At 36.0% G+C, this 15,625-nt stretch overlaps 1 protein-coding gene across 2 annotated transcripts in view; it reads left to right on the top strand.

The window, feature by feature from the left end:
- Positions 1-15,625, top strand: part of LOC308666033 (rho GTPase-activating protein 39-like) — a 73,736-nt gene that overhangs the window by 51,020 nt on the left and 7,091 nt on the right. For both annotated transcript variants that reach the window (XM_081324493.1, XM_081324494.1), the window contains 4 exons: positions 6,796-8,086; positions 9,789-10,341; positions 11,529-11,618; positions 13,650-13,723. In XM_081324493.1, coding sequence (XP_081180619.1) covers positions 6,796-8,086; positions 9,789-10,341; positions 11,529-11,618; positions 13,650-13,723 — 2,008 coding nt within the window. The remainder of the gene's footprint in view (positions 1-6,795; positions 8,087-9,788; positions 10,342-11,528; positions 11,619-13,649; positions 13,724-15,625) is intronic.

Here is a 15,625-nt window from a genome sequence, read left to right as displayed (position 1 = left end):
TTGCCATCTGAAACATCGGTAATTTCTTTTTCAAAAAATGTTTTTGGCTTTACTGAATTAAAAGTCAGCAGATATGTTAAAAAGATCTAAAAACATGCCAAGATTCCAGTAGTAGCTTTTGGACATATTGGGAAAAACAAAAAGAGGAATTTGGCCTATTATGCTTTGTGGAAAGAATTACTTTTTCACAAATCGAAACCAAAATAACCTTTCTGGTATATCCTAATCCTCTCATCTTAATTTTTCACACATCTCATGTTAATTTTTCCACCACAACTATTTAGTATTTTTTTTAATACTGAAGATGTAAAACTAATGTCTTTATGGCAGCGGTCCCCAACCCCTGGTCTGTGGACCAGCACCAGGCCACAGCATGCCAGCAACCGGGCTGCAAAAAAACCCAAGCAAAGCGGGATGCAGGCAGAACACGAGACCACACCCTCTTTGGTCCGCGGAAAAATCTTTCCCCACAGAACCCATCCCTTGTGCCCAAAGGGCTGGGGTCCACTGCTCTACGGTGTGTTTTTCCAATATTGTACAATAGCTAGTCTTGCCCAAATCCCTATGAATTGAACAGTTGTCTTACCTCACTAAATAATGTCTGTAAACGTAACTACATTTTTCTATATCCATACTATTAATCTCTCTAATCATTTCAGATCACAATCTTTGTACAACTTCACAGGACCACTGTATATGCACATAGGTGCCCTTTGCTTCACCACACTTTCAACATTTATTTGAGCCTTTCCCAGTAATTACTTATGGGGGCATAGTATTACCTCTGAATAATTTTCCCGGCTTAGTAATTTCCCCTGCTGCTTGATCATAATGCTGGCTTCTTCCAAAGTGTTGTCCATTGTGTGTCAGACATATCTTAAATCTGATTCCTGTACTTCTTTCAGAGTTATTGCATGTTTTGAATATTAGATGTTTAGAGGACTTTGAAGGTTCTAACATAAGATTTTCAAAAGCTTTTAAAAGTTGCAATATTGTCATCTTACAAATTCAGTAAGTTTCTAATAATATTAATGCCAGGAAAATAGAAATGACTTCATTGGCTAGCAGTGAATAAAGATATAGTCCAACAAATTTGAAGGGCACTAGATAAAAGAAGCTTTTCCTGAAATCTATTTTCCTGATACCATTAGACTACTTGCAAAATGTTCATGAGAATCACTTTTTCACCCATAGTTACATTTTTTAATTTGGTTATTTCGGGCATTGATTAAAATCTACGATGCTAATTCTTTCTAATAAATTAAAAGTTCTTGAACGCAGCTGCTATGGACAAATTGTATTTTTTCCTAAGGCTGAACTTTTAAAAGAGCTAAATGGCTGCATTGCCAAGACCAAAAATAATGACAGCCTACTTACAATCAGCTTTTTTATTGCCATTCGCTGTATGTGATTATAAGACACACTGTATTCTGTAAAAGTAATTTTTATTTTCCCTTTTGGGAACTAGCCTTCCTTGAATGAGGAAGTAAACCTTTTTCAGAGATAAAGTACAGGAGCTGAATAACGATTATAATTGTTGATTTTGTTGGCCAATATTGCATAGAACAGTTTTGTCAAGCACATATAATTACCATGCTGACTTGAAATATATATTTATACCTCTATTGCATTTGGAGATAGATTAAAATAAAGGTAGATAATAATGAAGTTAAAATAATATATTTCCACATTGCTGAAAAGGAAGGATTGATCTGTTCCCTTTGATAGTTCACAGAAACAGAAAACACTGTGATCTCATTGAAAATCAGCATAAGATCAGTCCTTGGTCCCCAAATCTTAATCATTAATCAATAGTTTCCAAAGTAAAAGGTAATTTTTTTAGTATGCCTGTGTATCACATATCTGGAAAAAAAAATCTTAGCAACTGATCTCAACACAGAATTGTACAGGGGCATGTTGTTGCATTTCATCAAAACATTTAGTAGCGAGCGTGTACTTACGACTGGTCATTTAGTGACTGAAATTATGATGGATCCATAAAAACTGCTTACAACCCCTTTCAAAGTTCCAGTGTTGCCTCCCTTCTGTGATCTTGTGACTGTATTTTGGGTGTTTAGCAACCAGCCCACATTTACTTCTGGTTTCTGGAAAAAACTACCCCATAGCAAATAGTAGATTTGCTTAACGACACCATATTCATTTAATAACTGCTACAAAAAAGGTTGTAAAATCGGGTGCAGTCACGTGAGCTGCTTTATGACAACTATAACTTATAACCATAATTGTGGGGCTCAATTATAAATTAAGGACTACCTGTCTGTCACGTGGCTATGTATATTGTATATTCATATATGATTTTATATCAAGCCCATGTTAAAATCCCATAATGCTCAAATGTCACTCTTTATTTGGGCCTCCATCCTGAAAAAGCTAAATAAGGTCAGAGTTAATATTCGAACTCGGATGGGCGGCATCAGGAAATTCCAAAGCTATTGGAACTAGATTGGGAAGTTGAAATAACAGATCAGAAGAAAACAGTGGCAAACTGCTTCCATATTGTTTCTAGGAAAACAGTAGAATATATCCATTGTCATTACACTGATAATATTTGCAGCATGTAGCAAGTACTCCTGATTGGATTTCCCAGTTATATTTATTTATTTATTTTATTTTATTACATTTATATACCACCCTTTCCCGGAGGACTCAGGGCGGTTTACAGGGTGATTAAAAACAAAAATACAAAAGTTAAAAAAAAATTAAAAAAAAATTATATTCGTCCCTGAATAAGTAAAACCCCAGTTAAAATTAAAATTAAAATTAAATTATAATGTTGAGCCTGGAACTGCACAGTCTGTTGCTTAAAGGAAAATAAACAGAACTATGTAGTAAGATATTGATAAAGCACAACTGAGATAGAAGTACAAACAAAATACTAGAAAGCCTTAATATGGAAGGTTCATATAATCCATTTGAACAGCTGTCTATAACATTTTAACTATCCACTGATAATGAACAAAGGCAGCTATTCAAAACTGATGGAGCACCTGTCTAATAATCATGCATAACACAAGCTCTTTTGCAGTATGTCTCTGGTTGGCACCTATGACACTCTTTCTAACAGAAAGCTGGCAAGGCCTAACAGAATGCAGATGCTGGCAGCACTACTTTCTGCTGTTAGTATTGGGATGCATCTGTTCTAACCTGTCAATTTGTTACATGAATAACTCTCCAATTACAACAACATGACAGGTTCAAAAGGCTAGTAGAGAGCAACTTTAATAGAGGAAGGGAAAAGTAGTGCTTAAAATAGAAAGATAAGCAGGCTGACAATGTTGTGCAAGTAAAGCTTCAAAAGTGCCTTTATCCCAAGATTTTTGAGAGATGGAAACTAATATAGAAGCTCCCCCATATAAGATAACCAATACACTGCCTGTGTAATTTATAATTTATTTTTATATGTGTTTATTAAGAACATCTATCACTCAGCCAGTTGAAGAATCAGTAGCATGAAATGGATTGTAGAGATTAAAGTACGAATGCAAGCCAAAAATTGCAAGCATTTGGATAATTGGGTGACAGTTTGTAGAAATGCTGCAGAATCCTTTTTAACCTCAAAATATTTCCCACCTACCTTTTATATTTTCTTTTTCTCAGCACAAAACCTAGTGGAGTTTTGTCCAAATTTCAAGATGATATTTGTAACATATGCCTAATTCGTAATGTAGCGCAACAGTGCCATCTAAAGTACCGTATCTGATAAATCATCTCATGCTGGAAAGCTCAAATAGAAGGAATTCATTTTTTTTATTTTTCCCCAAAGCTTCTCCCATACAATGCCTTCTAAAACTAATCATGCTTATCATTTAACTATAGGATTCTTCAGCCACTAGATAATTTTCTGAAATGATGGCTAGACTGGTGAATCAGAGACAGAGCATTTTGCTCGATTGGGCAAAGTAGCAGTCTTCTCTAGAAAGAAGAGGGCTTGCAGTTATCCTTCACATTCTAATGGCATTGAAGATACTACTTGGGAAGAAGAAAAAAGGAGGACTTCCTTCTGAAATCCTTGATCTTAAGTACAGACAATAGATAATTACACCAACTGGATGGATTTTATTTGAATTTTGTGTGTGTGTGGTGTTTAACTTTCTGTCTTATTTCTATTTTTTTCCTTTTCTCAAATATACTTTTTATAGCTTAAGATTTATCTTAAAGTGGCTTAAAGATGTAATACTTTCTAGCACAGGGCTTTCCAACCAGTGGTACGGGTACCACCTGTGGTACATTGGCACCTGGCAGGTGGTACGCGACTATCCTAGAAAAGTGGTAGCGGGGGAGGAGAATGAGCTGAACCGGTGGCAGCACCGCACAAGCCTCAGTGAGAGATGGCTGTAGCTGCAGGGCTGTCAGGGCTCAGTGGAAGCGCCAGGATCAGCACCAGGCTCCAGCTGGAGCTCAGCACTGATCCTGGCGCTTTTGAGCCCAGAAGAAGTGCCGATCAGCTGGAATGCTGCAGCATCTCCAGCGTCTTGTGATTTACATTCGGATGCTTGGCAACTGATTCATATTTATGACAGTCTCAGTGTCCCAGGGTCATGAGAAGTGGCCAAAACCTGCTGCAACCACCCAGTAGATGGGGGGAATAAAAACCAAACATCCCCCCCACCCCCACTGCCAATCCTCAACAGAAGTGCTCACAACAATGAAAACCTCAGACAGGAGGAAGAGCGCTGCCGGGCTGGCAGGCAGGTGTCTTGCTCAGCAGTGGTTTTGGGGGCACTTTTATCAGTGCCATTGTAACTTCAAACAATCACTAAGCGAACTGTTGTAAGTTGAGGACTACCTGTACTTCATCACTTTTTTTCTTTTTTTTTTTTGGTCATCAAGTTTTTGACACCTTGCTAGGCGACTGGTGGTACTCGGATGTTGCCGTATCCTAAAAGTGGTACAATGGGCGAAAAGGTTGAAAAGCCCTGTTCTAGCATTTTGTCTGTACTTGTGCTTTATCAATATCTTACTATATACTTATTTGACCAGCAACATAAAATAATAAAAAGGAAATAGACGATAACAGATACAGTCAAGATCAACAAAAAAGAAATGGTTGTTAAAATTACAGTTAAAAAAATAAAAACTAATAGAAACTAAAGAAAAAAGAAAAAATAGTGCAGAAAAAACAAATAGAAAAATACAAAAGAAAGAAAAATAAAAATGTACTAAAGAAAAGGAAAAGAAATATAAAAAGAAATGACTTCCTCTTTATCACAACAAATATAAATAATTTTAGTAACTTTAGAACCTCGATCAAAGAAAGCAAATTCATACAGGTAGTTGATGACTTAACAACAGCTCATTTAGTGACCATTTGAAACTACAAAGGGACTGAAAAAAGTGACTTCTGACTATTTTTCACACTTAATGAGCATCTCCATGGTCACATGATCAAAATCCAGACACTTGGCAACTGACTCATCAATTGGAGTTTCCTGGGATCATGTGATCACCTTTTGTGACCTTCTGACAAGCAAAGTCAATGGGGAAGCCAGATTTACTTAACAACTGTGTTACTAACTTAACTGCACTGGTTCACTTAACAACTGTGGCAAGAAAGATTGTAAAATGGGGCAAAACTCACTTAACAAATGTCTCAGCAACAGAAATTTTGGGCTCAGTTGTGGTCCTACCTCAAGGACTACCTATATACCTTCTTATTATTCTTAAAATCTTGATCTTTAATTTCTTCAAATAATGTCCTAGAGCAGGGGTCGGCAACCTCGGCTCTTTTATGACTCGTGGACTTCAACTCCCAGAATTCCTGAGTCATAAAAGAGCCGAGGTTGCCGACCCCTGTCCTAGAGCTTGATTCCTTTTCATTTTTTCTTTGTTCCTTCTCACAAAATTTTTCAAAGCTTCAACAAGTCTCTTTTGTAAATCTAATACAGGAAAGTTATCCAGGTCAATCTTTTGGTCTGATATTTGTATTTCCCTTTTAATTATTAAGATATCAGCCAGTTTCCTTTGTATGTGCAGTATAGTATCTTTTACCATGTCATTCTTGAACCTGTCATTTTTAAATCTATTTTCAGATCAGTTTCAGACTTATTCCAGTAAAAATTGTTCTTCTTCCACAACAGTTTTTAAACACAGTCTCTCTAAAGAGGCAGGCACTGTTAAAATTAACTTCTGAGTCTATTGTTCAAAAATATCATTCAGTATGTCCATTGTTAAGATATTTTGCCCTGTATTAGTAAATAAAGTGTTCTTTAATTGTAATCTTTAGGGTTTTTTTGTTTCCTTCTAGTGTCAATCCTTCGGTCTCATTGTATCATGTTTTTTAAGAGAATTCAAAACAAAAGCATTTTCCCATGGAAAGCATTCTTATAATTAATTCCAAAATCTTATTTCAAATCCATCTGGACATGTCTGCTTGTAACTTTCCAACATTAAAGTTCTTATCACCCTTTTGATATTTATTCCAAAATAATTTTTAAAACTACTTAAACTTGTTTTTTAAATTTATTTCAGTAAAGATTGAATAAACTCACTCAGTACTGTAATTTCATTTACCCAGAAAAGAAATATGCACATGGAAAGATCTAGCTAATATAAAATACTCTGAACAGGTATTATTTCTCAAATTTCTCATATTTCTGTAATAGATGTGACAGAAAATAGAAAATATTTTTGCAATGTAATTAGTGAAATTCCCTGCCTTTGTCCCAAGATATAAATAGCTTCAAACTTTTGGGGCACTTTGTAGGCTGACAAAACAATATTTTGTGTGTGTGTATTTGTTTTACTTTTTAACATTGTTTTTCTTTTTTTCTACAGAGATACCCTTACAGGTTGGCAGCCTTTGCCAGGGACTAAAGCAGCCATGCTGGTCAAAGTTAATAGCCTAAGACAAGTAAATTCTTCCTCAAGCAATTCCTTTCAGATGCAAAACAATTCAGAAATCAGCAGCCAGGAATCAATGAATCCCAAAGCAGTTGTATATGCTCAGTCTATGGTCCCAAACTCATTAACTCAGAAATCTGCAGCTCCAATAGAGATAAAGCGTTCAATGAAAATTAAAAAGACAGAGAACGGAGGATTTTGCCTGGTATTAACTAATGGGCATACTCCTCAGCCTCCCTCAGGAAATCAGTTACAAAAATTGCCTGTATGTCCCAAATATGCTTCTCCGCCTCCAGTATATGATGAACCATCAATTGACTCCCCAATTTATGATGAACCTCCTATAGATATGGACATTAGAATTACAAATATGAATGGGACAACTCCACAGTTGTCTCCAAGCAATAGCTTAAATAAGAAGATGCAGCCAATTAAATTATTACAGCCTCCAAGTATACAGCAACACCAGGGTGGAAAAAATCATTTGAGAAACCCTTCTACAACAGAATATAGCCCTGTGGGAAAAGAATATATTAAACACATGGTCAACATTGACCAGTCATCCAAAAAAAGTCATTCTACCACCATTGATGGCATTGATAAATCCCAGCTTAGCTCTAGGGAGAGCTTCAAGCAGTCTTGGAAAGTTGTAGAAGCTAATGTTCTTAAAAATATGGAAGTCCATAATAGCCGGCAGAGCAGTCTTCAGGCTCAAGAATATCCTACAGTTATAAGTCAGCAAGACTCTGGCTATTCAACAGGTCCTTCTCCAAGTTTAAGAAAGAGAAAAGGAAGACGACATGCTCCAGGCCTGGGAAGACCTGGTTCTGTAGGCAGCAATAGCGAACTTACTGTGCTGAATGACAAGCTTATTGCAGAAATGCGTGCAGTGGTGAATAGATCTGCTGCCTACAGGGGGAGCAAAGGTAGTTTAGATGCAGAAATGCTAGACAACATGAGTATGCCAGACGGTAATAAAATTAAGTTTCAATCAGACTATTTTAAAAAGTGTAACAGCAGGAACTCAAGAGATGATCTTACATCTAGTAACAGGTCATTATGTAGGCCTACAATGGAGTGTAAAGGCAGCCTCTCAAATGATCCAGCAATACAGCAAGATGTGGTGAGACAGAAGAGAACTTATGAAAAAATAGATTCTTTAGAAAAGAATGAGTCCAGCCTGATAAACCCATCATCATCAGACACAGCACAGTTATCAACACAGGTATTTATTAATATGAAACAATTTTAATCATAATCATGTTAGAGTATTTATTGTCAGGAGGTCAGGCATTTTGTAGCCCTTGAGATTGTGAAATCATCAGGTATACATTAACAATTATAACTTTTAATTTATAATTGAAACACGTTTGCATGCTTTATACTATGTTGGGAATCAAAAATTAATCTGTACCACTAGGTCATTATACAAGTTATATGGGTTTAATGCTATGGTTAAAAGCATTGCTTCTTTTGTTTAATAGTTAACTATTAATGTGAAGTTTTATTCAATAATAATATTCCTCAGTTGGATACAATATACCACAATTAAGTCAAGATTTTCACTTTGAAAATGTAGATTGTCAAGACAAAACTAGCATTTATACACACACACACACACACACACACACACACACACACACATAGAAAGAGAGCATAAGAAAAATGTTATGCTGTAATTGTAAACATTTTATGCCAAATTATTGCCCTACATAGAATATTATTGATTTTGGTATATTTTTGCAAGAATGACAATTTTCTTATATTTTGCTAGGCATAATACATTAAATATTATTAAATTAATTAAATGAGACTTCTAACAATCTTATTGAAAAATGCCCGTACTCAAAATTGGTATTGGTTGCATATTTGGGATTGTTCATACAGTAGTGCTGTCAGATAAAAGATAATCCTTGACTTATAACTGGTTACTTAGCAACCATTTGAAGTTTCAGTAGGACCTCCCCCCCCCCCAAAAAAAAGCTACTTACTGTACAACCCAGCATCCTCACAGTTATTTCTCTTTATGACCAACGGCAGGGATGTTTAGCACCCTCACCCCCCCACCTGTCTCCCAAAGCCACTCTATCCCACCGAGTTACTCAGACCTTGACTTACTTCCCCCTCAGCCACCTGGGAAGCTTCAGGCCAGGTGCAGGTGCTACAAATTTGTGCAAAGGTGCTGCAACTTGCAGACCTTAAGCTTGCTTCCCACCCAGCCACTCTGGGACTTGTGGGACTCAGCCTGCTTCCCAGCCTACTCAGGGCCCAGTAGCACCCAACCATTCTGTTTTTTGCAGCTTTTGGAAGAAGTACCCTGCTGATGCAAGGCTCAGCTTTCCTCCTCATGGCAGCTTCATGCTATTCTGCAAGCAGGTGTGATTCTTGTGATATTTTGGAAACTCTGTTTTTAAAGAGGCTCCATTTTTAAGGTGGCTCCATTTTAAGGTTGAGAGCTAAAAAGCAAATAAAGTAATTAAACAATATAAATGTTGCTAAAGCAACTTAATATGAAGAGATAGTACTGAAAAACTACAACAGAGGAATTCCTTATGGCCAAGTCCTGTGTCTCAGAATTTTTGCAATAACTAATTTGAGCCAACCTAAGAATTACAGCAATATGAGGAGGGAATTTTTTGCCTTATAGCAATGCCAGGATCCATTCCTGACGCTATTGCTCATTTATCAGCACCAAGTATTCCACAGTAGTTCTCTTTTTGCCAGTTCAAAGAAGTAAATTCTACAAGCAGTAATACGGGAATTGAGTCACATTCTTAGACTAGTCTAATGTTAGCCTTCTAGGTTTCTAGAATCAGATACTAGAGGTACCAGATGAAGAAAATGACCAAATTCAGCAGTTTTTGTTCAAAGAAAATTATTAGCTCAGACACCTTTTCCATGATTTTTTTTGTCTGTTGTTTTTACAGTGCGGAACAATAGGGTCACATTCTCAAGAAGAGAACAGCATTCAATCTGGAACCAACATTGGATATCAGTTTCCCTTCCACACCATACGAAAGCCCATCTCCCAAAGCAGCATGTCTGACTGGGCTTCCAAAAATCTTAATATGCATACTCAGGGTATCTTTCGGCGGAGGCTCTCCATTGCCAACATGTTGTCTTGGAATGGTGGCTCCATCAAAAAGCCAATGCTTATCACCAGTAACGACACCATCAAAAAGGAAGCTTGTGAAATATTTAAACTGATACAAATCTATATGGGTGACCGGCAAGCCAGAATGGACCACAATAATGTGGCTTTGATAACCATCACCAAATGCTGGAGTATTCAAGGTTTACGGGATGAGCTGTACATTCAGCTAATCAGACAAACAACAGACAATATGTGCTACCAAAGTCTGGCACGGGGCTGGGAACTTATGGCAATTAGTCTCGCCTTTTTCTCCCCATCACCCAAATTTCAGTCTTACCTGGAAGGTTACATCTATCGTCACCTCAGCCAAATTGCAGATGAAAATAGTAAGTGCTTTATTTAATAAAGTAAATTACAGTATTTTAAACCCCTATACGTGAAATAAAGTAAATTATAATAGGGCTAAGTTAGCATAATACAATGCAGAGCATATTAGTAAAGGTACTCAGGACCAAAGCTTGCTTTCTTTCCTATAAAATGAAATGCAATATTTGTTGCCCAAGAACCTGGGTTCTTTGGCCTAGGCATAATGAAAAATAAAAAGAAAATTCCTTGTAATGTTTAGTGAGCTTATTTCTCTTTAGATTTAATTATAGAGATTCAGTTTCATTAAAACAAAAAATGTTATATCTATAAAAGAATTTAACATTTTTGATAATGTTCCAAGAAATTATAAAGCTCCCACACTTGCATGTCACCACACTTTCACGTGACTGGGCAGCGTACACAATTAAAACAAAAAGTAAATCAACGTAATTCAACTATTAAAACCAATTATTAACATTAAATTATGACACATATAAAAGTGCACTTGAGTCAAATTTAATGGCTAGTAACTATAGGAATGTTTTCTTGACAACAGTATGGAAGTTAATTGCCCTTACCTTTTCCAGGAAGTTTTTTCTACTGCCTAGTTTACAGTCCCTGGAATTGCTTGGTAATCTCCCACCCAAGACCTAAGAGGCCTAATCTTGTTTAGCTTTTGAGCTCAGACATAATTGTTTACCTATCTAGGCAAATATAATTAATTGCCATATGTTTAAAGTTTTAGGCTGAATGCTGTAAAAAAATGGATGTTCATACAAGGAAGTTTTTTTCATTCTTTGGTATTCTGAGGTTTACTGAAAGCAAATAATTAGAAGTCTCTCTTATATCCCTGGATTCTGATAGCATTAAGCCCCGATAGAACACAATTCATACTGGTTTGAAAAGTTTGGGGAAACAAATATTTCAGATATTGTTAGACAAAATAATAATTTGAAAAAATATTTTAAATTCAAAAGTCTTTCCGATTGTATACATTGTTCAAATAATTTGTGAGACATTACGTTTTGGTCCTTAGACTCATGCTTCTGATTGTGATAAGTATAAAGAAAAATAACAGATACATACGGGCAAAACATTTCACAGGAAGGTGCACTTTGGATTCATTCAGTGAAGCGATGCTGTGAAGAGGATAGTGAATATTTGACTATCTTCCCATCACTCAATTAAAAATACTTTGTATTTTCAGTTACCCAACGCATTAAGGAACTTCTGGATCTGAAAAACAAAAAGAACTCAAAATCCAGGAAAAAGAGAAAACAAAGCACAGAGGATGAAGGTAAAACATATAAGAAAACAAAAATCAGCATACAGTATATTTTTGTTTGGGTATCACAGATTTCTGGCACACATTATTGCAGTTGTTTGTACTTTAATATAGGTACGTTCAGTCTGGAGCATATGCAAGAATCAGCAATACAGACATAGAAACAAATGCAAAATGAATTACTATAGAATTTATTTTGTTATTTTATTCATTATTCTGTGGAATATTTTATATAGTAGTCTAATGTAGTAACATTGCATCTGTAGTGTTCCAATCTCACAACTCTGAGATTAACTATAAATAAATACTGTCTCAATCTAGGGTCTCATTTATTTCAACAGAACGTGTAGCCAAATAAACACATATTGGGTTGCAACCTTACTTTCATAAAGCAGTTGAGAACTTTCCATCCAGATGGGATCAGTTATAATTATTGGCCCCAAGCCTCAAAAACGTCCAGCAAAAATGCTAACTTGGTCATACTTCTCTTCTGTGCAGATGGTCGTCTTTTTCTGTTTCCTTGTAGTTTTGGAATATAAATTCAGTCTGATAGCTAATGCCTACTTTTAAAAATCCTAATAAAAAATAAGTTCAGGCAGCTTCTGCTATATCACAGCCTCACCTACTAAAATATTTTTTCCATTGAGTAAGTCTCTCTCTCTCTCTCTCTCTCTCTCTCTCTCACACACACACACACACACACACACACACACACACACACCTATATTCTACCTTCATAATTTTCGTTGTTCTTATTTAGAAAAGTGTTTCACTTGATCTTAAGACTGTTGGTATCTGTTGGTATGTTTTACTCTTTGAGCAATTTCCGATTATTTTAATGTATTGTCTTGCATCAAATGTAATATTAGTCAATACTATGAGAATTACCGGTAAGTGTTCAGCCGAGTGATGGCTCAAGGGAAGAAACTGTCCCTGTGTCTAGTTGTTTTGGCATGCGATGCCCTATAGCTGCATTCTGAGGAGAGGGAGTTGAAATAGTTTATGTCCAGGTTGTGAGGGGTCTGTAGATACTTTCTCAGCCCTCCTTCTGACCAGAGCAATATTATATAAGATTAAAGGCCTTTTTACCACCATTTTCCTCACATTAAATAATATAAATAATTATGCGAAGCCCCCAATATGATATCAAACAACAGCAAATTTTTGAGAGAGGAGGTTTCTAATGTTGGAGATAGCGTGCAGCTATTATAACCAAGAGTCATTGATACTTTTATCTTCATAAATCAGTTTAATCCCTTTTTGAATTTTTTTGTATTAGTAATCCTCTCCAAATTTATGCTGGTTAATTTATGACATTTCTTATTTGCTTTATTAAAATTGCTTTATTTTGTTTTTCCTGAGTCTTCAGTCTATCAGATTCAGTATATAATTGAGATTTGTTGGATAATCCTTGGGTGGCTCATTTTCCCCTATTTTATGTATAGTTTTATAAATGTTTTTAAACTAAAATTACCTAAATGTTTTGGACTTCCCATATAGGAAATTTCTTCAAATCTACTGTAGCTTTTCCAATGTATGATATCCTTTAGAAATAGCTTAGAGTTGGGAGAATAAATGGTCCAGTTATTAGCACTGCGTTCCGTGTGCCTTTGGTGTCTAGTCATGCCGGCCACATGACCACGGAGACGTCCTCGGACAAGCGCTGGCTCTTCGGCTTTGAAACGGAGATGAGCACCGGCCCCTAGAGTTGGAAATGACTAGCACGCATGTGCAGGGAAACCTTTACCTTTACACCAAAAGATGTAAGATTTTCTCCTAGGTCAAACTGCCAAAATTGAATTACGTATATGGAGAAAATACTTTGAGAAAACAAAACAACTGCAAAACTATTTTTTGGAGAAATCTGTCCAAAATTTCAACAATATTTCTGTGTTTCTATGAATGTATGTAGAATTCTTAATATTTTATGATAAAGGCAAGGTTGAGGGTTAGAGAAGATGTACAGATATTCATTCTCTTGGACCATTTTCTTTTTAAAGGAGTTTTCCAAGGCCACTCTAATTTGTTCATTTTATCTGCTAGGTCTACCAATCAGTACTTATGCCAGGTATTGTTACAGAAAACTGCAAAAAGTAGCAATCACTGGAGGCAAAAAAGTGAGTAATTTGAAATATCCTAATTTAATTTTAATGAATACTTTTTTATTTTTTCCTTCTTTGTCACTATAACTATTGAGATTGCTTTTATCAGCAATGAGAATAAATAGACTAAAAAGTGCAGATGTACATTCTTATTGTACTACTATTAAGGAACTGAAAACAAAATCTGAAACATTTTGCTGGATCTTCTTTATGGAAAAAATATGGAAGGAAATAAAAATAAAAATGAGAAGGAATATTAAATATAATCATGTTTGGGGTTCTTTTAAATATGTTGAATAGACATGCTAAGATACTTTAGCTGTCAGAATTAACTTTCTATAAGATTTTGTATTGGTAACTACTAGCAATTAGTGTTGAAAGTATGGAGTCAGAGAGAGCAGTGTTTTGAATCAGAATCGGTATGTTGCAGCTAATTCTGTGGATGCTGCCATCATGCTTGGAGTTTGCATAAAAATGCATGCAAATTGCCACTGACACAATCTATGATAACTTATTTTCAGAATATCAATGTTTTGATGGAGTAATTGAACTCAACATCATATTGTACTTTTGGAAATACAGTAAAGATAAACAATATACCGTATGTGAAAAAGAGCTCTTTTTAAAGTTGAAATTAATTTGTCAAGTTCAAAAAGGCAAAAAAGCACTAGTTGAACAAAACAGAATGAACAAAACATCTAATCTCCTTTCAGCTTTTGAGAGGAGAAAAGGAAAGGAAAAGAAAGGCATAATCCCAGTCTTGATGTAACATGAGAACTTTGAAAGAGCATTTACATATATTTCCATGCTAGCTAAAGTTAATTAAGTTCCCTGGTTAATGATATGAAAGCAGCAATGTGTTGGGTTACAAAGTAGAGTTTAGATTAGAGATCTGCACTTGCATATAATAAGATACTTCGGGTAAAATTGGCCTGGTTGAACTTGTGACATACTGATCAAGATTTGCCAAAACTGATTACACATAGTCCTCATCATTGGTCATTTAACAATTGTTTGAATTTATGAATGATGTCAAAAAAGCTACTTACAGCTCAAACTTGAAGTTATGATTGCCACACATCCCCTGCAGTCATCTGATCTCATTGCAGGCACTTAGCAACTTGAGTATCCCATGGTCATGTGACCATGATTTGCAATGTTTGTTGCTGCTTTCTGGCAAAAAAAACCACCCACCCACCCACCCATTCGGAAGAATGGATTCTTTTAACAACTATGTGATTTGCCTAATACATGGTTGTCAAACTCACGACGTCACGTGACTTATCATGACATATTGCGACTTTTTTCTCATTGCCAGCAATGGGGTGGGTACGGTTTTAGCATGACACATCCGGCCCACGAGCCAGCAGTTTGACACCCCTGGCATAATAGCTGCAGTGATTCACTTTACATGTGTCATAAAAATGCTCAAAAAATTGAGTCCAGTCATGTGGTGCCTCGACTTATGACCACAACAACTAATCTATACTTTCTCTTCCTTACTGAAAAACATTAGCAACGTTAGACAGTAAAGATCAATTTATATGGCCCCATCTGAGGATGATCATGTCAAGTTGGAAGACTGACTTGAAATGTAAGAATAATAAACGATAAAGAGTAAGAATTAATTATAACAAAAAAGACCTATCTTTATCTATGAAACTAAGAGAAACAGAAGATCTGTATGAAAGTGCACTGATTTTATTTGTTGTTGTTGTTAGCTGCGAAGTCGTGTCCGACCCATCGCGACCCTATGGACAATGTTCCTCCAGGCCTTCCTGTCCTCTACCATCTTCTGGAGTCCATCTAAGCTCACGCCTACTGCTTCAGTGACTCCATCCAGCCACCTCATTCTCTGTTGTCCCCTTCTTCTATTGCCCTCAATCTTACCCAGCATTAGGCTCTTCTCCAGTGAGT

The sequence above is a fragment of the Vipera berus genome, assembly GCF_964194415.1.
Source record: "Vipera berus genome assembly, chromosome: 3".
NCBI lineage: Eukaryota > Metazoa > Chordata > Lepidosauria > Squamata > Viperidae > Vipera > Vipera berus.
Note: the sequence above shows the minus strand (reverse complement) of the source record. Positions and strands in the feature narration are given on the sequence as shown.